This window comes from Oryzias latipes, chromosome 16 (genome assembly GCF_053564925.1).
Source record: "Oryzias latipes strain Hd-rR chromosome 16, Olatipes_Hd-rR_3.1".
Classification (NCBI taxonomy): domain Eukaryota; kingdom Metazoa; phylum Chordata; class Actinopteri; order Beloniformes; family Adrianichthyidae; genus Oryzias; species Oryzias latipes.
This window is the reverse complement of record NC_136252.1, coordinates 30,060,225-30,086,890: the sequence shown is the minus strand read 5'-3', so window position 1 is coordinate 30,086,890 and position 26,666 is coordinate 30,060,225. Positions and strand designations below refer to the sequence as shown.

Sequence of the window (26,666 nt, the reverse complement as noted above, 5' to 3'; positions counted from 1 at the left end):
TTGGTTGTAACGGGTTTCCATTATGTTGTTTGGAACAGTACACAAATAAATCGGGCAAGTTTTTCTCAACAACGTTTTTTTATTTCTTCCAAAGCAATACCAACCTTTATAGCCTTTTTACGGTTAAACTATGCAGACAGAATTAGAAAGCAAAAGACATTTGATCAACATCTGAGTCATCAGCCAGGCTTTCGAGCCATCTTGAATTCCCCTGCAGGGGCACATCTCACACGCCTCCACACATGAACCATAACCCCCTGTCTGCTGTATCAAAACAGCCACTGAAACCTGCTCTTGGCGCTGCAGCCTCTGAAGTGAGCCGTACAGCTTGATAAGAGCGCCGTGTTGGCTCACACGAGGCAGCATGCCAGTGACTGGGCTGCACCACAGATGCGACTGAGATGGGGGAGCGTGGGAGGAGCACCGTGTGGATGTTGCCTTCAGCTGGAAGGGAGGAGTCAGGGTGGGGCTATGTGGGTAAGTGGGGGGGGGGTCGAGGTGATGTGGGGGGTTTCCTCTGATTATTCACACACAATAATCAATGTGGGACTTTTCTTTTTCTTTCCTCATGATTTAGCAAACGTCTGACAAGCAAAGACACTGTTCGAGCCTTTAGCCTGCGTGGGCCGCACCAATCGTCACGCCACCGAAGCCTTTGCTCAAGAACACACCTGGTTTCAGAGAGAAAACATGACAAACACAGAGCAGCTCCAGTACCCGTCAGCGCTGACCGCTGCTTACAGGAACCTGATGTTTGGGTTAGTTTTCCATCGCGTGGGGACAAACTCACAGCAACAGAGACTTTTTGGCCAAAGCCTGAGATCAACTTTGGGAATCCCCTTCTTTTTAGCTTCTTATTCAAGACTCCAGTTGTTTTCTGCGCCTGCTTTCTGGGTCCCGCAGGGTCAACCCCAAGCCTCCCTCAGACATAACAGAGGGTAGTTTTTCTTAAAATAAAAAGAAAGAGAAAAAGAAAAAGTCGTTTGATCTTTCAAAGATCACAGAGAGGAAGGGGACCCCTGATTCTCTTTTTGTTATAGAGGACTGGAAAAAAATCCCCAAGGTCGCACACCACCTCACACAGGCCCAGAGCATACGACTTGGGATCTCTAATCCAAACACACCACCATAATCCCTGGCTATCACCCAACTCATCTACCATTCGAGGAAACCAAACAAATGACAGGAGACAAAAGGGGCACTTTCACCTTGATCAACCAAGCAGGCTGGCAGACTCCACTTTGGGGGGAGGAGAAGAAGAGAAGCAGAGATTTAAAGTCAAAGACATGAAAGACGTCCACGGCAGACAGGGAAGATGTTGAAGACAACCTGCCAGACAAACATATTGGATCAAAGAGTAGAAAAAACGAGTCTTAGATCAGGGAAACTACAGGCGGCAGGAAACAAAAAAAAAAAAGAGTAAGAGAATATTTCTGACTCCACCATATTGTCACGCAAGCTTTGAGCAAACCTTCAAATCTGGCTATAGATTCACTGGTGATTAATAAACTTAGAAGAAGTGGGCTGCAATGGATCAGTGCCATTAAAACCATCCTCAACATGCTTAAAAAAATCTTTCAGTAAGATCTTAAGGGTTTGGCAACGTTTATTGCAAACTTGCAAAAAATTGGAAAACCATGACAGAGCATCACAGGAGGGAAAGACCGGGACATTTCCATGTTAGGAAAAATACGTTTGAGCCAACACTGAAATGTTTCTTTAGCCGTTTCATTTTTCCAACATCCGATTCAAAGTGTAGCGTTAAGAATTTTTGCCCAGATAGCAAAAAAAAAAGAGTTTGACTTTTTCCCGATTCTCTCACCACTCATTAACCGCTAAACGACTATAGAACTGGACTATAGTGCGCTGGATTTTAATGCAGTTCAAACACATATTAAACACTGAATATGACATAATTTATTTGCTGAAGTAAAAACGTAATAAATATAAACATTTTACAAAAACCATTTATAAAACCAATTTTCTGATAATGAAAACTTGCCTATGTTATCAAAACTAAATTCAAATAAAAAATGTTTATATACGACAAATCATTCAAATACAGGGCATTATGATCTATATTTGCTAATCTAGTGGACATCGATGCACCCTAGTTTTTTGCAGACATCTGGAATATTTCTAGGGCGCTGGATTGTGGAATTGTAGATTTGGACTTAACGCTGTATATGAGAACTGGACTGAGTGACTGTGACATCATGCATAGAAAATGTCTCCAACAAAATTAAGTCTATTCAGTTTCGCAGTATGGACGCTGCCTTGTTGGAGTCAGACGACGTCAGTAAGCAGTGATGGATCCAAATTGGTCTAGTCAATATTTCTGCTGCAACTACTCTTGCCAGTCAGGAGTGAGTTTTTTGAAAGGCCACACCCCTAGCACTTGAAAGTAGGCTCAAGAGAATCAAACATTTCAGATGTTGGACGACTACTTTTATAGAGGCATCTGATTGGCCAGTTTATAACTTGTATACCTTGCACTAAAGAAAAAATAACATAGCATTAGCAAAAAATGGTTAAAAAAATAAAAGTCAATGGGATTTCATCTTCTTGGAGCCAGCGGGGGCAGGGGTCATTCAGTTGAATTCTCACATACAGTCAATTATTTGGACACCACTACAAAATAGCAAAAGCCTAAGGCCTGTTCACACCGGGACGAATTTCGCCGGCGATTTTCGCCGACGTTTAACGCCTCGTGACTAAACAAAGGGCACCAACGAGAGTGTGCACACCGACGCGAAAAAACGCCACGCGTTAAAGCGTCAAAAAAAAAAAACGCCTCGGGTTCGTTTTTTTTTTTCGACGTGTTGCGTCGAAATCTACTCGACCAATGAGAATGGCGCTTTTGCTCACGTGTCTGGAGCTTCTGAAGTTACAGTAAAACACAACTTGGGGGCGCTCAAACACAAAACTGCCTTGCTGAGCACACATACCAGCGAAGAAGATAGACGCCAAGTAGCGTCTACACAGCCGCGAAGCAATAATGACGGACATTCTAAAATATCCCCGAACCAAGCACCAGTTCGAGCTACTGGTGCTTGAAATATTCATGTTTTCTTTGTTTGATTCTGACAAGCGTGTAAATACTTGCTCTCTTCTTCTGAGTGAAAAGCGACTATAAGAAGCGTAAAGTTGCGCAGCGCCACCTTGTGTACAGGAGTATTTCTGTTTTACATTAAGCGCCATCTAATGTCAGGGAATGAAATCGCATGTTCACTCCACTCATCGAAAAACGCTGGCGAATAACGCCTGGCGAATATTCGTCCCGGTGTGTACGGGCCTTTATATAGTGCTCTGAGTAGTGAGGAAATTCTGACACGACCATTTTGTTTTCTTATTTTTCGTAAGTTTTTACTTCTTACAATCCAGACACTAAACATCTGTACGGCCTTCGAATTTCGTTTTAAATTACAAATGAACATATAAGTAAAGCGAAAGTAACATTTGTTCATCATCCTTTTGTTGTTGCTATTTCCAAATAAAGGAAAAATATAGCATCATGGTGGCTAAAATGTTAATGAGACAACAGCAAAAACCAGTTTCAAATAGATTTGTTGGTTCATACTTGATGGTAATCAACAACCCAACTTCCTGGTGAATGGATGATTTTGATGACAACTTAAATGAAAAGTACAAATAAAATGTATCTCAGCTAGTGCGCTAAACAAACAAAATTTGCCAAAATGTTTGAGTTTTTTGTTGGAGAGCAAAGTTCAATTAAACTGCTTTACACGTTGTTGTACACTGGACTTTGGTTTGAAAAAGCAAGTATAAAGTAAATGTTAAAGCACACACATCTTCAGCTATTCCCCTCCTCCACAATCAACCGTCACTATTGTCTCAGTAATCAAGCATGAAAAGGGAACTGATTTATTGCCAAAATGATTTCCTTCTCAAGTACTTTAACTGGCAGCGTACTACTCAAGTCTCCGTATACTTCATACCTGCTGTATGTGTAATCTTTCCAGTCAAATCTATTAAATCAACTTTGTGTTACATCAGGGTAAAAACCCAGAAACGAAACACAAGAAACATTCTCAGACCGGTTATTTCGCAACTAGATAGAAGGAGAGTTGACCTGGTAGACTTAGTCTGGGGTTGAGAAGCTCAATTTAGTCTGAATTCAGATATCTTGTACTTTGTTTTAATCATCCAAAGACACCATCTCCTGATTTGCTATTTTATATAAGACAGGAATTTTTCAAATGTATATTATGGGCTGATCTCTAAACCTAAGAAATACAAGACATTTCATCTCCTCTCTTTGCCTCTCTGATTACAAGTCAACCTTTGAAATATCTTAGTATATAATTACAGAACTCTTATCAGAAAAAAAGATTTAGGACAGTTTTTTTTTATAAAGCTTTTAACTCTTAATGCTTTTAACGATAATGATCTGTTTGAGCCAAGGTCTACTGAGTTTACCGTACTTGTCATCAATGAATTTATTGATAAAAAAATTCTACATAGCTAAGAGTCATTGTTGCTTTTCATGCTTTATTTATAAAAGCTCTACACATCCTTGTTTTTTCCCCAAGAATAACTTTTCTGTCAAATGTTCTGATATAGAGAAGATTATATATCCTCTTGAAAGATATTGGATCGCCTTATTTTTGAAAAACCTAGTTTTTCTGATAAAACCTTCAGTCATTTTCTTCTCTTTGAATAATATTTCTGCATTTTATCACACAGCCTTCTACGCAGTGAACGCACGGAAATAGAACACGGCTAACACTTGTGAATTGCCTCACAATGGAAGAAGTGCATCACAGACCAGTCTAAATCCTCCTACATTACCCCCATTTAAAAAGATTTGTAATATTACGTAGGACTTCAAAATCAATACACAACTTGTCGGCCTTTGATTTTAAAGAGGGCATCAGATAAACAAAGAGGAGGAAGATTGTGCTAGAAAACGAGGCTGTTAGACAGACGGGTTGGCAGACAGACAGATGGACAAAGAGCGGAGGCGTTAATGGTTCTTTCGCCTCTCTGCAGGTGAATCTCCTGCGGGTTCTCTGTACCAGCTCACCTTTGTGTGCTTATCTGCTTCCCCTCTCTTCCTCTGCAGACTCAGTCTGTTTAGACTCCAGCTTGCCCTCTCTTTATCCCTCTCACCTCATCTCTTCTTTCATCGTTCTTTGCTTAAGCTGCAAGTCAACAGCAAGCCACAGATCCAAAGAACCTTGGGATTTTTCTTCAGTCAAAATGAAAGCGTGCAATAATTAGGAGATGTGCAGACTTAAATTTAGTTGAAAACTGACATATTGAGCTTTTATTTTCACCAACTATTAAAATAAATGTGTCCTTCTGTTTGCTAAAAAGAAAAGAATATTTTCAACTTATAGAAATGATTCCACCATCGTCTTCTATACTTGGCGTTTCTAATCTTTTGAATGGTTTGGTTGCTTCAAAAGGTTACCACAACAAAGTAGTTCATACAGCTTTACGCTGGAAATCCTTAACGAAAGTCGCACTAAAGAGTCCTCAGTTTTTTTGTTCATGTCATAACCCACTTTCACAGGAGCCAATTCATTTACAGACAGGTAATAAAAACGACAAAAAGGTGCATTAAGATGACTGTATATTGTGATGACTCCTCCTTCTGTGTAGTCAATGAAAGTCAATGAAACATTATTAATATTACTATTTTTGTTTTTTGGTCAACAATTGTTTCTTTATTGTGCAAGTGAATGTGAATTTCTGTAAATTGAAAAATGTACAATAAAGAAGAAAAAAAAATGAAAGTCAATGAGATGTATTGTGGGAGTTTCCTATTTCTGTCACTCTTCTTGACTAGTTTTAGTCATGGATAAATTAGATTACTTTCGTTATTGTTCTTTCTTTCCTTAAACTCTTTTTCATCTTCAGTTTTATATTGTGTGATGTTGTGTGTTTGAACACAGCACCTGAATGTGAGCTGGACGTTTCATGACACGGTACAAAAGAAGACAAGGAAAGAACTTTGGATGTTTTTAGGAAAAGTACCTTCATTTGTGGATGTAGCCTCATGGAAAAATAAAATAATTACACAACCATCATTTCCTAAAACTATGATGTCAGTCAAATCCCTTTAGAGTGATAATGTTATGATTTGAACAACAGAATAACTTTTCTTATAACAGAAATTCTTAAGTAAGCTCTCAAAATCTGATTTCATGTTTTAAAGAAGTATCTCCCTATAAATCAATCCAAATCAAACTTTCTTTGTAAAGCACTTTTCATGCACGCGTAACACAAAGTTCTTTTTTTAACGAAAACATTTATCATCTAAAAAAACAAAAAAAAAATAAAACAAAGACCTTTACACACAAGCAAACCCTAACCATTTTAGGAGAAAATTATTGACAACTATTTATTTCTTATTCATTTATTTTAAAGATTTTAAAGGTCAGCAGTCTAACAAGGCATTTTGTTACTCTGTGAAATTATAAAACATATAAGAGAATGAAAAGAAATGTTAGATTTTTTTATACTGAACTTATCAAAGACAGATAAAAAAGAACTTAAAGAACAAATGTGAAGGTATAGAAAAAAGACAAGTCTTGAGACACTCAACAAAATTCGGCATTAGCAAATGCTTAAAACCATAATCAGAAATATCCTCAAACCTTATTCTGTTAAAATTGTCTAATACTTCCTGTAGAACCACTATTTTTTATATTTCATCTGCATCTTTGACTTTTCAAGGCATCTCATCATCCCTTCTCATATTGTCTTGCATTTCACTTTTTATGGCAGCCTGCCTCTATTTTCCTTAAAGCTTTTCCACAGCCTGCTTTATCTGGCAGCAAAGATCTAAGATATGCCTCACATAGAAGCAGAAATACAACAAGACAAATGGAAAAGAAGTTTGTCTCATCTCCCAGGTGGGAGAAAACACTGATTCAAATAAAAAAGAAAAAAATACAGCTTTGGGCTGCTTCAATAGTAGCTCATAGTAATGTTTGATGAGACAAACTTTATTTTAAATCTTGATGAGCAAAAAAAGAAAAAAGGATTATTATTAATTATCTGTCCAGTTTGTGTGTGTATTTAACAGTTCCTACCATCTTTTGTCAGAGCATCTGGGCACATCTCCTTCAGCAGGTCAAACAGCGTGTGCGGATTGCCTTCGGTCGAAACGGGCCGAAACAGTCTTTGGATGAACGGTCTGTCGTTTGTTGTCTAGAAACAAAAGACAGAAAATCCACAAGTAGTTATGCAAAAGCATAGAAGACAATGTTAGAAAAGGTTATTTTAAAGCACTCTTGCTAATCTGCGTAATAAAGAAGGAGAAGAAAACGGATGAAACAGTGACAATGGCACTGCATTTAAATGTATTTATTTTTGGAATATTGCTATGAAAAGTGTTAGTAAGAAAACCTTTTACGTTTGTTTTTCCTTTTTTATGATATGAAGAATATAGTTTTAGGTTAAATAAATTCTCAGATGTGATTTAAAGACCCACTCCATTCATCTGTTCATTTTCAAAGCGTTCCCAGTGGTCTTTCAATTAAGATTATGTCATTTTTAGCCAAAATTTAAAAAACAAATTCTAGGTCATACATTAGCTCCTGCAGAGTGGCAGGAGTTCATCAGAAATTGGCCTCCGAGTTGCAGGTGGGACTGCAACTCACACCCCCAAACTAACATTACCAGTGCAATAAAAATGGCGAGCAATATTGGAGCAATCCAGCAGTACAGTTTTGATCTAGATTCCAGCTCGGACTAAATAGCTAAACAAGGACGTACATGGATCTAGTCGTCTACAGTGGATGCATCAGAATGGAGCGAAGCAGGAAGCTTGTGGCCCGCTGGTTGTACTTATGTCACATCTACAAGCTTTTTCAAACAACTTTTTTTTTTTTTGTCTGCTCCTGACTCACAAGAATTTCAATAAAGAAAAAGTCACAAATACAATTTTAAGCTTATGTTTTTTAACATTTGTCCCCCATCACCAGAAAAATGTAACAAGAGTTTGTTAACATGATTTTCATGGGAGCGGACCTTAAAGTGTTTCTCATCCATGTGGATCATAGAGAAGGTACCAAACTAAAAAGCTTTTTGTTATCTAGTTTTATAGTATATGGCAAAAAATTTGAATATGCTGTTAAACTGCTTTAATGTAATTGTGTACATTTTTATTTGTTTTGCATAATGTAAATTTACTGTTTGGATATGATCCAACACTAAAGCAAGGATGCGTATAATGCTAGACTGTCATTTATGTTGTGAGCGTTTTCTTTCCTTGTGTGAGAGTTTAAGGTTTTACATCAATAAACATTTCATTGTTCAGATCAATCCTGGAAAAGGCGGCTGAGGTTAGAAAAACAGCCGATTGGCATCTATGGGCTGGAGAATTGAGATTTAAATGTTTAGCATTGAGTTTGCCTTTTCAATTTTAGATTTTGCATAGGGATTTCAGCAGCTGTCAAATGTTTAAGAAAGCCAATAGGCGACATTAAAGAGTAATAAAGTTTTAGGGAGCAAACAAAAAATCCAGTAAAAATGTTTTATTTCTCTGAGATAAAATTGTAGAATGTTTTTGATCATAAATGGATCAAAAATGGATCACTGGGTTAAAGGACAGGGAGGAATCCATAAGTCTAAGCACGCAAATCCTGTGAATGAAACGCTGACAATGTGGCCCTTTGATGAGCCCAACTGTTCAGAATGTGTTATGTAGCAATCTGCAAGAATTCTACAGATGTTTCATGTGATGCTGACATGTTTTACTGATCAGGATCGGTCTGGAAGTCATTAAAAGCTGCTTTAGCCTGTACTTGGCAAACAAGAAGGGTTCTACCCTGACTAAAAGCTCATCTGGCACTCCTTGAGGTTGTAAGATAGATTGATAGAGAGGATAGTGAAGTGCATGTGATTTTGCTCTGTTTTTGCTTCAAAGACGAGCCAATACCTTACTTGATCTGTTGGAACAGATTGATTGAAGGCTTTTTGTGGCTGATTGCAACAGAAATTCCTAAGTCATGTAAATCTAAAGGTTTACACATAGGAGTCACTAGAACTGCACAGAAAATACCAAGACTGACGTATCAACGTAAATCTTTTTTTTCCCACATTGTGAGCTTTCTCTGTGACAGTAAGATGACACAGCCCTGACCTCTGACCTTCCTCTGTGCCATCACCCTATCTACTGCTGACCACAGTGCAGCTCGGTCTGAGAACGGCTAATTGCCTCAAATGTAAACGGAGTAAATCAGGATGGGATTGCTAAACAAATGTGACGTATGCTGCAAATATCCCCAGGACAAGACTAAGCGCTCGAGACTCTGCCGCAGCATTCCATGAGTGAGAAGTACGGTAAACTTGACGGGAATTACCAGAACACAAAATAACATCTAGTAAATGATGTCCAGAATTGGTAATGGATTTTAACCTGGGGGCTTTTCGAATAAAAGGTTTTCTGTGATGTGTGGTCTGCAATGCCATTAAAAACACATTTTTGCATCACTACCTTCCTCTATGTGACTCATTTAATACAATTTAATTATTAGCTTTATAAATATTTAGTCATATTAGCGAGATTCACTTTCAACAAAGTAAAAAAAAAGATGTCTAAGTCATTAAGCAAAAAACTTGGATAGATCAACATGGATCACAAAAACCCTAAGAAACAAAAACAAAACAGGCTTTTTTGTCGTGGTTATGTAAATGATCTACCTTGGGTCTGGGGATCTCATTCCCAAACAAGAATAGTCTCAACAAACTTCATGCTTACAAACAAATCTTACATATTTAAACCATTTTTATGAGGTGATTTAAAGGTCTCATAATAACTTAATCTCTACAAACCAAATCAAATATCCTCGAACCTGGTTATATAAGTTATCCACTGTTAAATCATTAGTTAAATACTATCAAATATTGTGTGGGTTGTGAAAAGATTCCAGCAGAAACGCCTTAAGTTCAGGCGTTTCACTGTGAAATAAAGGGTGAAAATTTATAAAAATCTAATTAAAAACATGTGATTAAAAAGACATACACAAATTCCATCATTTACTTAGGAGTACAGGGAGTCCCTCTTTCTGAGATTACAAACCATCTTTGGAAAAATGATGATTGTTCATACGGGTTGCAGCATTCAAGATGTTTGGAGTATTTTCAGCTATAGTAAGGACGTAATTCTTATCATAGCTGTGGAGGAAAAATGGCCAAACCGGTTCGGTGCACTTGTTTGTTTTGTGTAATGATGTTTGGTCATTGAAGGTGTTTTAAAACTCAACTCTCTCTCTCTCATCTACTTTGCTTCAGTAGCTCAAAAATAAATGAGAACAGAGAATTCCTCCGTAAATTCAGCTGTTTTATCTTCAAAGGAACCCAAAGTTCAACACTGCCTTCCCCCAGTTTGAGCAGTTCCTTTAAACTGTTTGACCAATTATCTACCAACATTTTAAATGTATTATTTTACTTATGAGACGCTGATGTTTTCACTTTGTTTTATCGCCTCCCCCCCCCCCCCCCATCTACCCTCATTCTAACCCCTTATCCCCCCCATCTCTAACATCCTACTCTATTTCTTTTTCTCTTCCTTCCTTCTGTCCGGTCCAACGAGGAATGCATACAAATATAATTACCATAAATAAAGCTTACCCTCAAATACATAAGGGGTTTATACAAATATACACTCCGTTTGTCTGAAGATCCATAAACCCCTATTGTAACAGTAAAATCTGTCCAACACAACAGGCCATCAGCTCTGATCTGCTCAGCTGTTGTACAGGACAAGTTAAAAAAGAAAAAAACAATTATCGACCAATTATCTATCTCATATTAGCATATGAGGAAAACTTGCGATATGCAAAATTATTGATCAGTATTGTGATGACGATGTAACTTGCAATACATTAAACAAAACAACCAAATACTGGATTTCCATTTCACTGTATTTGCTTAAGTTAAACAAGAGTTAACCCTCGTCTACATAAGATCCCAGCAACTAACATTAAAGGGCTCCATCCGATTGGTCAACAACGTGAAGGCGTCTTTCCAATTGGTCAAATGCATAAAGGGATTTATCTGATTCGTTAAAAACCTTAAGCTGCCACAAGATTAGCCCATTTAAATGTGCGATTTATTGTGCAGGCCTAACCAAAAGTATTAATTTATAATTGTTCCTGCATTTAATCAAATCCTTTCAACCAAATCAGAAAAAAATATTATTCAAAAACATTAGAAGAACCATTTAACAGATGAATAATATTTCAAATAAAACACAAACTCTACACGTCAAGTCGGGTCGACATCATTTCCAGGTGGAGGTCTAAATATGTGCTGATTGGATATTGGTTGTAGTTTGAATTGTGATTCTGTTGGTTCTTTGGCTTTGAGACACTAAACTATTTCTTACTTTCAGCTGAACCTTAAATATAAATAATTGCACTTTCACTAGCGATGAAAGAATTCCTTTGCAAAGATGCAAACCCCTTAAGGAAAAAAAAACTCTGCAATGTTGGGTCACAACACAAAAGTTATACATTTATATTATTGTGCAAACTGAGTTGCAGTGTAGCATGCTTTAAAACCTGGGTCCTTAATCTGATTTTGGCAAGGAAGCAAGGATGCTCTTTGTAAACGCTCACCTCCCTATCAGTTAAGAATCAAGTTAAAAATTCATTGGTGGCCACAAAGTCACCCATGTCATCAGGGCTTCAGGAAAAAAAAAGGGCTGGGAGCCTGACACCATCCTATAGAGTTAGTGACAGCTGGTGACCTACTGTGTATGTGCCATTTGGTTAATCATCTTTCTTTATCCCAAAGCAGCAGCTTTTTTTTATGAATGGGTAGTGCAACATTAAGAGAAACGATCAAATTGATGGAGTAAAATACAGTGGCGTGTTTGATGCAGTTGGGGCTAAAATGTGGTTAAAACAAATTTAAAAATAAGAGTATCAGGCAACTGCAGAGCAGAGAATCTATCTTACAAATTGGAAACAGTAAAAGCTCTTTGTGTTGTTTCTAAAACTTGTTGATCCATTACCCTTGAATTCTCCTGAAAGGTGAGGAAAAGATTAGACGATTTCAGACTCTTGGTTTGTTCTTACCTCCTGAGAATCACAGGACAATGGCAAAGCTGTCTTCTTAACAAGACAGATCCAGCTAAGCTGATACCCAACCTGAGGTGTCAAGCGGAGAGTCCGACACACTATATGGCCTAATCATGAAGCTGTGAAAAGGAAACCGATGACGAGTTGGATCAAGTAACCCTTTAGTAACTACACACCGCCAAGCCAGGCGCGAAGCAGCAACAAGGAGGTGGCGGCGGAGGCGCGAAGGCCTTGCTTAGGTTACACAGAAACACTGAGTCACTGACAGGAAGCACGGCCTTTCGTGCAGGATCATCGCCAAGACCCGGAGCAGAGAGAGTGCACTAAGTGACAGCTACTTTATTGCATAGTTGAGAGGCTAAACATGAATTATGCAGGCGGTCGGCGCACAAAGCAGAAGCTATCGATCCTTCAGGGGAGATGCATGATATTGTTTGGATGGAGACACTTTCTTTTTAGGCGCTGTGACACCTTAGCTGGCACAGCAACGCAATGAGAGCGAGGTGATTAGCTCTCAGGTGAAAAGATATGGGCCGCTCACGCCGAGTGAAAAGAGCAGAGGAGCTCAAGATGCCAACTAATTGATGGAGCCAAATCAATCCATCTAATTGGAGGCAAAGAAATGGGGCCGAGTGAACCAGGGTTAACCCCCTTTGCACAGTTAGAGAAAGCCTTACCACAAGACTCCAGGATAATCCTTTGCTAAATTAATTTTCAGTTCCTTTTATTTTTAGGTCAGACACCATTTTTTGGAAGAATCTTCTCAATTAAAAGTGAGATAAGAAATAAGAATCTTCTTTGAATAAAACTGCGGAATGAAAAAAACATTTAAGAAGGATTGGGTTAAAAAATCTGTTTTAAATGAACCTTTAATTAAATATAAGCTGATCAAATCCATCAATTGTTTTTCATTTTATGTATTTTTTATATATTGTGAGGCAAAAAACTACTTCCAGGTAGTTTTCAGTGTAGGAAATTATCACTTTATCATCTTTGTTCCATTTATATCACTAGTAATATGAAAACTTGTATTTTGTGACCAAATAAAATGTGTTTTAATGGGAATTGGAAAGATAAATTGATACCCTGTGGTATTTTGACAGTGATACTTGGCACTAGTGACTGAATTTGTGTTTCAGTTCTGATTAAGAATGCAACAAAGATCAAATGCAAACCACACAAATAATTTCAGGTCTGGATCATAGAATTTCCAAAGAATAAAAAGATTGCACAAGAACTTGTTTCCAACATTTTTTACTGTAAATGGGAGAAATTCCCTGCTCATCACCTGCCGCCTCTGGCATGACTACATCCAACTGTTTCCAGCGTTCCCAGCATTTTGTAATTGTCTGTGCAGTCACCACATCCGCCTCGTCTCAGTCAGCCATTACAAGTTATCTGGAAGGCAGTGTGCATTCTCACAAGCAGCTCCCCTTAGGAGCACCACAACATAAACGGCTGGCTGGCTGGCTGGCTGGCTGGCTGGCTGGCTGGCTGGCTGGCTGGCTGGCTGGCTGGCTGGCTGGCTGGAGGTGGACCGCTCGCTTTGCATTGGGGGTTGGTGAGCAAACTCTGAGTCAGGGAGCGGTAACACGGGAGAGAACCTGTCCAGCAACAATGTAAGCCATCTTTAAAGGAAAGATAGTAATTTTCACTTTCCGTGCAGCGAGACAGCCGTCCCCTCTGGCTTTTTAAATCACAGAGAGGCGTCATCACAAAAGTAACACACCAGCCACGTTCCGGAGTGTGAGCAATCCAAAAAAACAAAAGACAATGTTTACAAAGAAAAACAGAAACGCTTACTGGAAATCACTGGAAACAGTTTTTGAAAAGATTTTCAGATTTTATTCTTGTATTTGTTAAAATAATATTTACAAAAATCACATACAGAAGATAAAACCATTTCAGATAAAGGATTATCCTTATTTAAAGTCACAATCACAGACACAGGCAGGAGTGGAATTCACGGCGTGACACCACCTCTGTGAAGACCAGACGAGACGGACACCAGCCCTCCATTATTAGAGCTGAGTGTTGTCATTAATGCCCTCTGAATCAAACACAACACATGCTATTTACACTAAATACCACAACCTAGCTACAAGGAACTCTGCGATTGTGTGCGGGTGCAAGGCAGCTTCAAATTATTATTTTTTTCTTTTTTTGTTTAAATTCTTTTTGATTTATCCACAATGTAAATAAAGTACCATAAATGGGAAAAATCAAGAAATATTAATAACATGAATAAAATTCCTCTTTTTCAATACTCAGTAGAGCAAAAAAAACTACACAATTTTGATTTTGTGAGTTTCTCCTTCAAGGTTTTTGTCATTCTACATTTGGAGGGAAATACGGCGTTAAAGGAGGAAGAAAAACGACTGTGTCAAACAAAAGCGTTGGACTCTCATGGTACCGCCTGTCCTTTCAGTTCTGCTGTTTTAAATGTTATGGCATACCCCAAAATAAGATGTTGAAGAGCAAACTCAAATGATCTCTACATCACATTATTTCTTACATTTTGCTCTTTGCATATTATCTAAAAGCGAAACATCTATCAACATTTTGCTGAGTTTTTAACTTTGTTGGAGGAACTGGAAAACCAGTTTGGCCACCTTTTAAATATAGAATCCTTCATGAACTATGTCGTCATATCATCATACTCTCTCCACTTCCATGCTTGAAAGCTGAAGAAAAGGAGTTGTTTCTGTCAACATGTTGCACTTTTCATACTGTGCAATTGTGGTTTTTTTATTTAATAAAAAATGATGTGCCCTAACTTCACAAGCCTACAAAGTCAAAGCTGTGACTTTTGATGTTTTTCTGAAGCTTTTCTGTCTGGCAGTTTAATGAGACGTTCACTTTTGGGAACCAACAGGTGAAGATGCAACTCTTTTTACGTTTTTGCAAACTCTTCAAGGTTAAAAAAAATTAAAACACATAAATGGTATATTTAAAGGCATAAATACCTTGTTTTTCCATTAAGCAACTTTAGTTCACTTTTATTCATTTAAGAAAATAGACATTTTTTGATTTTATACGATTCCAGCTTTAGCTTGCAGACGCATCTGTACTATTGAATCAAAGGTGCTTCACTCATGGCCTTAACTCCACCTCTGCATTCATATCTCTCAAATCCAATGAGTCGATTTAAGTTGTTTTGTTTTTTTAATGTGGCTTTGGATTTTGAGTAAACAAGTCTTGTGTTTTAATCACACAATCCAGCTCCTGCCTTTTAAAAAAAATAAAATATAATCTCAATCATTGTTGCTGAGATAGTGGTCACAATGTCAAACACCGAGAATAGGTCAAGTTTGGACATTTTAAATTCTAATGGACTAATCAGTCAGGTGGCAGAAAAACAATCCAATAGAGAGGAATTACATCAACATGGGGACTTTTTTTTCTTTCAATTTGTCCAAATCCTGAACTTCTGCCGCCTTAATGTTCAAGAGTGAAAGTCGCCATTGACACTTCAAACAAGAAAATGATCATAATGAACTGATTAAGTTCAAAGTCTTTGTCAGAATCCCTAGACAAGTGTTACTTATAAATTACTCAGATTAAAAACCAAACTGTCTCCACAACTATCCACCCTTTTGTCCTGTGGATTTGGAAACAGCCCCATGAGGCCGGAACAGACTTTGATGCTGCCATTGTCATGAGACCAGTGCAGCTCATAAATGACCGTGGAGACTTTCAATTCAGCCAAGAAAACCGCCACAAACTGGATTCTTCTCAACCAGTCGAAAGATGGCTTTACAGTTTCAACAAGTGAATGTCTGAGAGGGCGGGCTGCGTTGGTTGCACTACATGTTTTAGTCCTCCACTTTAAAAGGCCCATGTTTTATTGCTAAAAACAAGAATGCTTTTGTCAAGACGCACAAGGCTTTATGCATGTGCCAGCGATGCTAAAGTGAAAACAAAAACCCAGAATCTCAAAGCAGACGGGGATAACGGTGATTGACAGCTGATGCTCTGCCCCTGTTGTTGTGCAAAAATGTAAACGCATCCATATGCATCACCCTCCAACTCTAATTAGAACTTTTACTGCCGAATGATAAATCATCATGCTGGGAAATTACCAGCTGTCAGAGCAGATACGGTGATGGAAGAACATGTTTGGTAGGAAGGTTCACTTCAGTTTCTCAGCACATCCAAACGGTTTTTCTGGAAAAAAAACTCTGAGACGATCATCCGAATCTTTCCCTTTTTGTCGGAGCGGCTTGGTGGTCCGACTCATTACTTTCCATTACCCTAACTTGTCTTGACAGGCTGTGATGTTTTCACAAAGACTCAATGACAGTGACGGGGGGGGGGGGCTTTCTGTTTGCAGCCACTAGAGATCAAGGCACTTGAAGACTTAAAGCAGAGTTCCAACACGTCTTGTTGTTAATATCGAGATGTTTTCATCTGCCTGGCTGAACTATGACGACTGTCTTAAAAAAAAGACCAAATTAAAACAAAGATTCGATTCGTAAGCGTTTTTACAGTTCCGCCATCCTCAAGAACGTCTTAACGCTTGACTCAATTCGCTTTGACCCCTCCGTCTGGCTTGCGGCAGACTAAGGTTTTCCAGGAAAAAAAATCACCCACTTATTCATCGTGCCTTCTTTTTGTTTTTTTTCTTTTGCTCTCCAAAGGGACTTTCTACCTGAGTCAGGAGAAGAAACAGCAAACGTAAAGCCGTTAGTTCCTTCCTCAACCCAGACAGAAGAGCCGGGCTCGCCCAGTGGCTCATCCTGGGGTGATGGAATTACACGTAGAGTCATAGATGCCAAATTAATTTCCATCCAAAAAATACCATCCAGCAAAAAGAAATCCAACATTTTTTCCCCGCTTGATTGTTGAAGGCGTTATTGCTAAATCGGCCATTAATCATATCAAGTACCAGCATGTTTGATTAGGTTAGTAGAGATTAAGTCTTTAAATTACCTCATAAAAATGGGGCAAATATGTAAGAGTTGTTTGAAAGCATGAATTTGTTGAGACTATTCTTGTTTGGGGATGACATCCCCAGAACTAAGGTAGACAATAAAGAGAGCCGACAGGTTGTTATTTGGAGGAGATATCAGCCAGAGGCTTGACTTATCATTAACTTGTACGCTGTATAAAAAAACGATTCTCCCCGTTTTATCATTTAAAAGGTAAACTTAATGTGTTGGACTCTATATTTATGCCATGTTACATGCCAAAATGATTTTTCGCTGCACAGAACAAAGACATCTGATAGATTTCTTTTTATGCAGACCTCTGGCTCCCTCTACAGGAGAAATTAGGCAAAACATCCTTTTTCTGTGAACTGTTGTGTTGCTTGTTTTGCTGGTGTATCTAAAATGATGTTACCTGGTATATCCTGAAGGGAATGTATCTGAAGCCGCCTTCCTCTGTGGGATACTCCATCAGCTTCCTGTTCATGGCCCAGAACTGGTCAAACTTATCTGGAGCAGCAAACAAACAAACAAACAACCATCAACGACTGCAAAAACCAGTCAAACCGCAGGCGCTTGGACTTTAAGTGGTGCAACTACGCCTCCTGCTGGCATACATTTGAAACTGTTTTTAAACACGAGGTAACTTAGACTCATCAATAATGGAAGAGACATAAATAAGTACATAAAGCTGTAAGGCCATTTCTACAGTATTTACTTTCATAAAATAATAAGCCAACCAACCAAAGTCGAAGCATTATTACAACGAATGTGTCCAAACTATTAAAAATAGTTCAAATAAAATCGACATCAACATTCAAAAGAAAGATCTCTGTTTTACATCCTGATTGCCTTTTGAGATTCAGTGTGTGAAGGTCAAACTAAAGACTGAAGTGACCTGGAAAAGTTGATGCAAATCCAATGCAAAAGGAGCAACAGCCACCAGCTGCAAACACCAGTGTGAGCTTCAAGCTGAGGACCAATTCACAACTTTCACTGACAGACGTTTAGAGACCAGGAGGACACAGATGTCAGAAAAAAAAAAAAAACGAGCATGATGGGCGATAACTAACTGCACAGTTTGTAAAGCCAGATGTAAGCATTTCAGTTTTGTCAGGGTGTTTCATCGTCCGGTTATGGTTTGCAATGGAAGTAATAAAATAAAACAATTACAATGACAAAGTGTCATTATTCTCGTATTCACTTCTGCAGTCAGTAGTCAGTTGACATGACTGGATTGCATCCAGATTTGGCTGAAATAATTCAAACTGTAGCAAGATCAGAATGCTGCCGATTTGCCTTCACACAAGACATGCAGACTTTTCCCAACCGAGACAGACTACTGCCTTCCAATTGTTACTTTTTAGATATAAAATAACATCAATTAATGAAAAAAACACTTTTCAACACTGTTATTGTTCTGGTGGAGTACAGAAAGTAGAGAGAATTTATATTTTATGTTCTAAGAAGTCCTAACAGCACAAATGGGCACAACATGTGCAAGTTTCAGATTTGTTCATATGTCATTTTCTTCCTGGGATGAAAGTTGAAGTCCTCTCTGTTTCAAGTCTGTTTTGGATGTGAAAGTTTTGGTTCAGATGGGGTTTCATCTCTCACTTTCATATGCAAAGCCCCTCCTTTCATCAGCTCTTCAACTGATTTCACAGATGAATGTGTGAATGTTTAAATGCGAGGTTTTTTTCTGGCGTGTTTTTTCACTCATGAGGTTTCAGAGGGAATTGGAAAACAGAAGCAGCTGGAACTGGGTTGATGTGAAGCTCTGGGCTTTTTTTTCTGCACAATGTCGTCAAAAAAAGAGTCAACAGTTTTGTCAGCAACAGAAAAATATCACGTTTACATTTTCTCAGACAAAATGAGATTTTCAGCTTTACTTTTTGGCCTCTGAAGACTCAAAACTAATTGACCAAAAAACTTTGAAATAAAAAAAATAAACATGTTTCCACATATCATAAATTAGAGATTATTTCCAGCCATTAAGAATATATGCACAATATCTGCATATGAGAGTAAAAAGGCTTCACAGACACAGAAAGAAGGAGCATGAATGATATCGCTACAGTCCAAACCAATTGGATAGGCCTTTAAATGGATTTACAGTTATGGGGGAAAATAAATCAAACTAAGAAGTGCAAATTCATTACCTATCGACCAAGTCAATCCATCAACTAAAGAACTGAAGAAATTATCAAGCAAGAGATGTTTGAGTACAAAAACAATAATCTTTGAAAATGAAATACATGTTGATCTGTCAGATCGATTTGACCTGTTTTTGGTTTTCTAATGATAAAAAAATATATAAAAAAAGATAAAGTGAAACCACTGGTGCAGAATTCCAAGCAGTGGAAGTTTTTACAGTTCTATTTTTTGATCAAAACGACCAGATTCAATCCATGGAAAGCTTGTTGTTGTTGTTTTTTAAGATAACATGTTTAAAAGAAACCCCCAAATACAGGAATGCCTTCCATCTGCCCATGAGCCAACTCCCACATCACAAGCTTCAAGCTCATTTGCAGACCTCCCCAGAATAACCTGCACTAAACAGCACAAGCTTAGAGAACGGAGAAAGGAAAAGAACCTTTGTGGACAGATGGGAAATCAAGAGCTCAAGCAGTAGTGGGAGACAGAAGTTCAAAGCCGGGGTTTTCATGCATGTCGTAATAATAATACTAATCAGGATTCTACAGAAATGATTAGATTTATTTAAAACAACACATAAAAGGGAGTAAAAGTGGGAATGGATCCTCACTGAGCATGCTCAGATGCACGTGTGAGCCTGAGTGTGGGTGGATGAGTTGCAGTGCGACAGCATGTGGGGATCGGAGCGTTAATTAGTGAATGTGTGAGCGTGTATGACTTCCGACAGCTGCCTGTGGTCTCTGCGGGAAGACGTGTGCGCATGCGCGTCTCACCGTTCTGCAGGCCCATCCACAGCTGTTTGTGGTCTTTCTTCTGCATGTCGTTAACCACTTGACTCTTGTGCTTCAGGGCATCGGCCTCCTTGATGCTGGACATGAAGTGGGCCTCTACCATGGAGTTGGTGGGGCAGTGAAGGAGGTCTACATCTGGAAAATTCTGCCGTTCGCAGCCAAAAGTGTTATATTTAAAAAAAAAGGAAGATCAATCAATGTTGCCATTTACGTAATAGCAAAATTAAAAAAAGGACAATAATTAAATTATTGTTTTAAAAAAATTAATATGCAGGCAAAACGTACCGGTCAATGTTGATTTACTCTTTTTGTTTGCAAAAACGTTGTTAAAAATAATACACATGTATAGCCATTAAATGTAATTTTATATAACAAATCCTCAATATTAGCTCAGAAAACCAATTTTGCAAATTTGGATAATATTAAAAAAATTCCAAATTAAAGAAAAAACACCTTAAAATCCCTGCAGATTAAAGTAATAGAGGAAAACAAGCCTCTGTTTTTAAACTGGCTCTTACCTTAAAGTGCACCGTGATGCTCCAGGGTAAGACCGTGTTTGAGGCATGGAAGTCGAACAGAACTCCAATCGGGTAGTGCCTTAAATCAAGGAGATGCAAGAAAAATGGAGCAGAAAAAATCTGCTTCAGTTCAACATCAGAGGGGAATAGGGCTGCGCGATATAAGGAAAACTCCGGATATGTGATGTTAGCTATAAATATTGCGATGATGATGATGTTACTTGCGATACATGAACATTTAGCAAAACAACCAAAAACATCATTTCCATTTCACTGCAACAGCTTAATTTAAACAAGAGTTAACCCTCGTCTACATAGGAAGCTAACATCTAACTTAAAAGGGCTCCATCCAATTGGTCAACAACGTGAAGGCATCCGTCTGATTGGTCAAATGCATAAAGGAATTTATTTGATTCCTTAAATACTTCAAGCTGGTTGTTTTAGCACATTTAAGGTGACCATTTATCGCAATTTTCGTCGTCTTTTGGGATGTGAGATTTGCACAGCTTGATATTGCGATAACAATAAATTTGCGATATATTGTGCAGGTCCAGTAGTACATTTCAGGGCACAAAAGCAACCTATAATTTAAAACTAAATGTTTTTTTTTATTTCCAGCCAACATTCCAAGTTTGGCAAATATACCTCAGCAGCTGCATTAAAAATCACGGTAATTTCAACGTTTATGCTTAGATTGAGCACATAAAACACAATAAGCATGAGCAATTTTATGTAATGTTCAGCATTATGGTCCAAATGACAATTCTGTCAACTTGGTGGCCTAGAGGTAGAGTGTCCTGCACTAAGACTGGAATGTAATAGGTTTGAACCCACAGCCAGGTCATACCAAAACTCTAAAAATGGGACCCAATGCTTCCCTGCTTGACACTCACCCAATCTTACTTTCATACACAATGAATCCAGCTGGTGTTGGGGTTAATCCAACAAATGGCTCCTGCACCCAGCTGTGACTGCAGATGCCTGCTCCCCCAGAGCACATCCAGGTGTATGGCAGCTCATGGGACTTCAACAGCTGAAATGTTCTCCTTACTATTGTATTTGTTCAATGCCAAAATACATTTGACACCAGATTACCCTAATTTCTACTAGTCCTAACTGTGTCCCCAATGCTACATGCGCTGGAATTTGAGTATAACTGTGTTTATGATGTTTGGACAGCATTAAAGCAGTCAGAGCTGCTGCATTTCTGTAGTGTAGTGTGTCAGAAAAAGGCAGATTTTCCCCTTTTTTTAATTTGTTGTTTGTGTTACAACAGTGACATCTTGTGGAAAGACGTTTTAGACAGTTTTGAAGTTGTGAGCAGACACATTATATTCATTCAAACTCTGGCAACTAAATACAACAATGCCAAAAAAAATCCCCTAAAGATTGAATTTTTAAAAATTGTTTTATTAAATGAAAACAGAGAAAGGATCAACTCACAATCCACATATTTGGCATTATTTCTAATGACAAGACTGAAGAAAGCATTTAGTTTTGGAGTCATTTTCTCACCATTTGAGAGGTGTTCCTTCATGCTCAAACCACATCTCCTCCACATCTTCTGTCCTCATCACTTTAAGGAAGTGTTTTTTCACCTTGTCTGTGACCAGAGGCAGGTAACTCACCCTGGGCAACAGCAGCTGACAAAGAGGACACAAAGAAATGTCATTCAGAGTATTTTAAGCCCCAAGAGTTACATTAAATCCTAATTTCGATTTCAGAGAAGTGGCTTCCATTCAGTTTGTCAGTTTATGTGCAATAATACAAGAGATAGTTACGAGAAATGGGTGCAAAAGCATTCATGAATGCGTCAATTTCTGAGAAAGAATTGCTGTGGTCTTTAATGTCATGTAAAAATCCGAAATCAAGCATCAAACACTGTAAATCAGAGCATATTCTTCTCCTTTATGATGTGTGGCACAAAAAAAGCTAAGAATGAATCCTGTCCCTAGTTTAAATATTTTCCTTACAGGCATTTTTAAAGCTGCTTATCCATTAAGCAGACATGAAATCTAAATGATGAGAAATGAATGTAAAAAACAAAAATGCAACGGAAAACTAATATATTCAGACACACACACATACAAAAAAAAGCTTTCAAGGTGCCTGGATGGGGTTTCAAAAATGAGGTGTGTGACATACATAGTACACGCTGCACTCACATAGTATGGCTCTGCCTCTCTCTCAGTGACTTCATCCGGGTTAAGGGTGAAGCAGGTGGGTATACGGCCGAACCAGACATCCCTCAGCACGTCTTTGTCATCTGCCATTCTGCTGGAGCTCCCAGTGGCACATGAATTACTAACTCCCCAAACACAGGATCCCGAGAAGTTCTAAATCTTAGATGAAAATTATTCATTTAGGTAAAACGTGCATTTAAATATTTAACATTCCTATCTCTGAAGCATTTTGGGAAGAAAAATATATCTGCAGTAAGCAGTAATTACATTACGGAGGCAGCAACTTACCTGTCAAACTACGAGACGGAAAAGTCCAGAAGTGACGTTAGCATGGAAGCTAGCTAAGCTAAGGAAAAATGAATGTATCATTAAAATTAAGGTCACCGATTGAACTTGCTTTACTGCTGCTTTCGGGGTCACTAACGTCCGCAGAAATCTGCATGAAAAGAGATAGCGCTAAGTCAGAAATCCTTACTTTTTGTCGATATTTGTTCTCAGCATAAACGGGGTTAGGGCCATATCAGATGTTATCATTCTCTCGACTGTCACCGGAAAACGACAACGACCTGCCAAAGAAACAGCGACCCCTGGCGACAAGAATAAACATCCATTGCCTACGTCATCATTGTGCGACGCTACTTGCTAACACAGAGTACGGAGCTTGTTGTGCTTGTTTTTTCGCTTTAAATATGGATAAAACACTGGAGACCGAAAGCCTTGAAATGCGTATCGAGGCACTGGAGAACCAAATAAATGGCGAAAGAAGAATTAGAAGTGGAAAACAAGTTAAGGTGCGCCAATTACGGAATTATTATAATGAGTGGATTTTTTTTAGGGCGTCGTTGGTTAGCTATTTAATTTAGCCAAGTATAGCAAAACGATTATTGTTCTAATTTTATACAAATTGATGCCTATATTATCTTATTTACTATAGTTTAGAGAGTGTAAGTGTTGGCAAAAAGCTTAATATGGGATTACTGCACGAAATGTATTTTATTTTTATATCAAATAGTACGATGGAAACAGGTCCACCTTTGGGTTAGGTTGCCTGTACATGATCGTTTCTATACATGAAAAATCAACGTGCCCTGGATCTCATTGACGTTAGCTGGTGGCATCGTGTTGAGAAATTGTGTTATCTGCCTGAAATTGACTAGATCATGTGATTGTTGTCAGCCTCCACTAGGAGGGATGACTCGTCATCATCATGTGATGGTGAATAAAAAGGGTAGCTAAGATGAGAGACTGACACTGGACGACGGTTTTTACAGACATTAAATTAGTGCTTAAGTTTCATTTAGTATTTGTTTGTGATACACAAACCACATAACGTGTCTGGACTCTCTTTTGTGATTACTTATTTTATTGAATCTTTAATAGCTGTTTTGTTTTTACTTTTAAAGACTTTGGGCTGGGAGTTTAGCCTTAGTCCTTCTTGCGTTTTTGCCCCCCTGCAGCTGTTTAGATTGGAAACACTTCTGTGTATCTATTGTTCAATTCCCATGCTTTTTATTGATACAAGTGTTTTGAATTAAGAATTTGAAATTTCCCTAATAATTTCTGTAATCCCTGTCTCTTGTTCTTTAGTGTGCAGAGTCTTTGGCCAGGATTCAGTCCGCTTTGACTAACACAGCCAACAAGAGGGAGCGAGTAAAGATTCTGCACAAAAAAAGTAGGTCATTCTAGAAACTGATAATTGAATCTTTACCTATTCCATCAGAAGGAACTCCAAAAAGAAGGAATTTAGCTTTGATGGTTTGTCGGCATTTAACTAATAGAATTATAAAGTATGGAGAAGGATAGTAGTTAAACAAATTAGCACATTGTAGCTAGCTAGTACTTGTGAATTACAAATAGGTCATTGTCATAGGAGTTTTGGCATTACACAAAATGGAAATTCTGCAGTGTTTAGAGAAGAGGAATAAATAAATCTGGACAAGAACTTTATTTTAGAATTCAGCTGTCTGAAGGATCTTCTTTTTTCTAAATATAGGTTGTAATTGTTCTGCTATCTTTTTAATTCCCTGCTATGTGATGCAGTTGAGGACCTAATGAAGTATCTGGATCCGCAGTTCACCGATCACATCACAGTACCAGACACCATAAAACTGGAGTTCATCCTTGCTGGTAGGAACTGATACGACAGTTAAACCAAACCTGGCGTTTAACAGAAGATGTCCTTTTCATGAATCTACTGAAACACACAGTAAACTTTTGTTCTTTTGCTTCTCCAATCAGAGGAAGACTCCCTCCTGTCTCAAGCTGCGTTGCTGGAGCAGGTCAGCAGCCTGCAGCCACTACTAGACAGTACCTACATCCGAGGTAGAATTCATCAAAAAAATGCAAATTTAACACTAACATTCAGACATTTCTTTAAATATTAAAATACTAAAACGCAACATGAAAAAAATGTCATATTTTGCTACCTCGTTGACTCAATATATTGAAAATAAATATAGTTCTGAGTTTTAGACCTTTTTAAAAGTGTTATTTTTTCGTAAATAGTTATGTGTTTATGATTCTGTAATATTTCACAACTTCCAATGTCTGTTTTGGTGCTTTACAGATGTGCCTGAACACGCAACCAAACTGCATCGCCTGTCACAAATTCACATTAAAGAACAGGTTGCCTTTTTTCTTCCTTTCTGTAGTCCACTGCATTCAATTTCTTTCAGTTTTTTCTCTTTTGAAGTAACGTTTGATTATCTTTCAGGACCAAACTGAGGCTCAGTCACAGGAAGTCAAGAAGCTTTTTGAAGAATACAACAAAATGGTACCAGCCACATACAGCACTCGTTCTTCACATTCAGTCCAAAGTATTAGTTTCAGGAGAAGAGTCAGAAATATTAAGACGATAATATTAATATGCAGCATCCCTGTGTTTTCAAACTCATTTATTTGTGAATGGGTCAATTCTTCAGCAACTGAAATGTTAATGTCTGGTTATCAGATGTTCCTGCTGTCAAAGCAGTTCACCCAGTGGGATGAGAGCCTGAGGACCATGGAGGAGGCCAAAGGAATCCGACCGGTGGAGTAGTTTCTGTAAACAGGATTGGATTCGAGGTGAAGAAGCCTGGACCACAGACAAAACTCTGTCCAACTTGTTTCTTATTTTTCCTCCTGCATCAGTTTATGTTCAAAGAAACGCCTCAGACTGATCCGCAAATAAATGAGAACATTTTCGATGAATTAAGAAGTCTAAAATCTTTTGGGTCGGTCAAATTTTGGGTTGTTTATTTAGGGAAAAGTTAGTGTCTTTCTCACTTTTTAGGCGTTAACAGGAGGTTTTTGCCATTTTAAACACCACCGACTTCACAGTTGTGTGTTTACAGCTTGACACCCTTAATGAATTCTCACCCTGCAGCATTTTTGTGTCTCTGTTACACAAACTGGTGTCCATGTTGTTCATATAGACATTCTGAAGTTAAAGAGTTCCTCAAGAAAAATGTGTCAGTCCAGGTTAGTACATTGTTAAAATCCACAATGGCTTCTTTCTAGAAATATATAATGAATCCCTTGATGAATTTCTAAATTTGGAATACTTTAGTTGTGGTAAAGAACTCCTTGTAAGTGCATTGTTTAAGCCCCACTGCTAAATAAGTAAATACAATTTCAAAGTAATTTTTTTTTTATTATAAAACCTCTCTAAATGGTCCGGAAGCACTTGGAAACCAGAGCTCTAAAGAAAGCAGACCAGAGCTGGATCTTGTGATTTGGGTCTTTTTTGTCTTGGCTGTGGCTCAATGGCTCTGCACAGCTGCTATGCATTGATGTTCATTTCATTAAGCTGTTTTTTAATGATGTTTGGATGCCTGAAATGTCAATATGCTCATGGACATTCTCACCCTTTTAAACTGCAAAAGTAACAGTAATAAAGTGGTTGTTCTTCTGAAATGATTAGCTTTTCTTTGTGCTTAAAAGCTGTTTATAAACTCTTGCCCTCCCAGATTCCCTAATTCTCTTATTTTAATACCCATCTGTGTCCACTGGTCTCTTTATTTACATCTTTGTATCCAGCAGGGGGCGC

The 26,666-nt window shown here is 38.2% G+C and overlaps 2 protein-coding genes across 3 annotated transcripts in view; one reads left to right on the top strand and one right to left on the bottom strand.

Annotated features, from left to right (window-relative positions):
• The window catches only part of atg5 (ATG5 autophagy related 5 homolog (S. cerevisiae)), a 32,165-nt gene extending 8,910 nt beyond the window's left edge, over positions 1 to 23,255 (bottom strand). Inside the window, exons 1-8 of one of the 2 annotated variants that reach the window (XM_011485633.2) lie at positions 23,115 to 23,255; positions 22,928 to 22,985; positions 22,622 to 22,798; positions 21,972 to 22,099; positions 20,457 to 20,535; positions 19,921 to 20,083; positions 17,406 to 17,500; positions 7,065 to 7,182 (exon numbers count right to left, since the gene is read on the bottom strand). In XM_011485633.2, the coding sequence (XP_011483935.1) occupies positions 7,065 to 7,182; positions 17,406 to 17,500; positions 19,921 to 20,083; positions 20,457 to 20,535; positions 21,972 to 22,099; positions 22,622 to 22,729 (691 nt within the window). In that variant the 5' untranslated portion in view covers positions 22,730 to 22,798; positions 22,928 to 22,985; positions 23,115 to 23,255. Of the gene's footprint in view, positions 1 to 7,064; positions 7,183 to 17,405; positions 17,501 to 19,920; positions 20,084 to 20,456; positions 20,536 to 21,971; positions 22,100 to 22,621; positions 22,799 to 22,927; positions 22,986 to 23,114 lie in introns of those variants that run through there. The other variant, NM_001104780.1, reaches the window with a different exon arrangement.
• Positions 23,242 to 26,533, top strand: dctn3 (dynactin 3 (p22)). The gene is made up of 7 exons (XM_004078341.5): positions 23,242 to 23,430; positions 24,227 to 24,311; positions 24,680 to 24,766; positions 24,878 to 24,961; positions 25,206 to 25,264; positions 25,353 to 25,412; positions 25,590 to 26,533. Exons 1-7 carry the CDS (start codon positions 23,329 to 23,331, stop codon positions 25,674 to 25,676), a joined length of 564 nt encoding a protein of 187 aa, XP_004078389.1. The 5' UTR covers positions 23,242 to 23,328; the 3' UTR covers positions 25,677 to 26,533.
• Positions 26,534 to 26,666: the final 133 nt, after the last annotated feature.

Excerpts from the sequence above, each read along its gene's own strand:
- dctn3 (XM_004078341.5), top strand. The coding sequence starts at position 23,329 with ATGGATAAAACACTGGAGACCGAAAGCCTTGAAATGCGTATCGAGGCA. Across the intron at positions 23,431-24,226 it reads GAAGTGGAAAACAAGTTAAG|TGTGCAGAGTCTTTGGCCAG; the intron begins GTGCGCCAATTA and ends CTTGTTCTTTAG. Across the intron at positions 24,312-24,679 it reads AAAGATTCTGCACAAAAAAA|TTGAGGACCTAATGAAGTAT; the intron begins GTAGGTCATTCT and ends TATGTGATGCAG.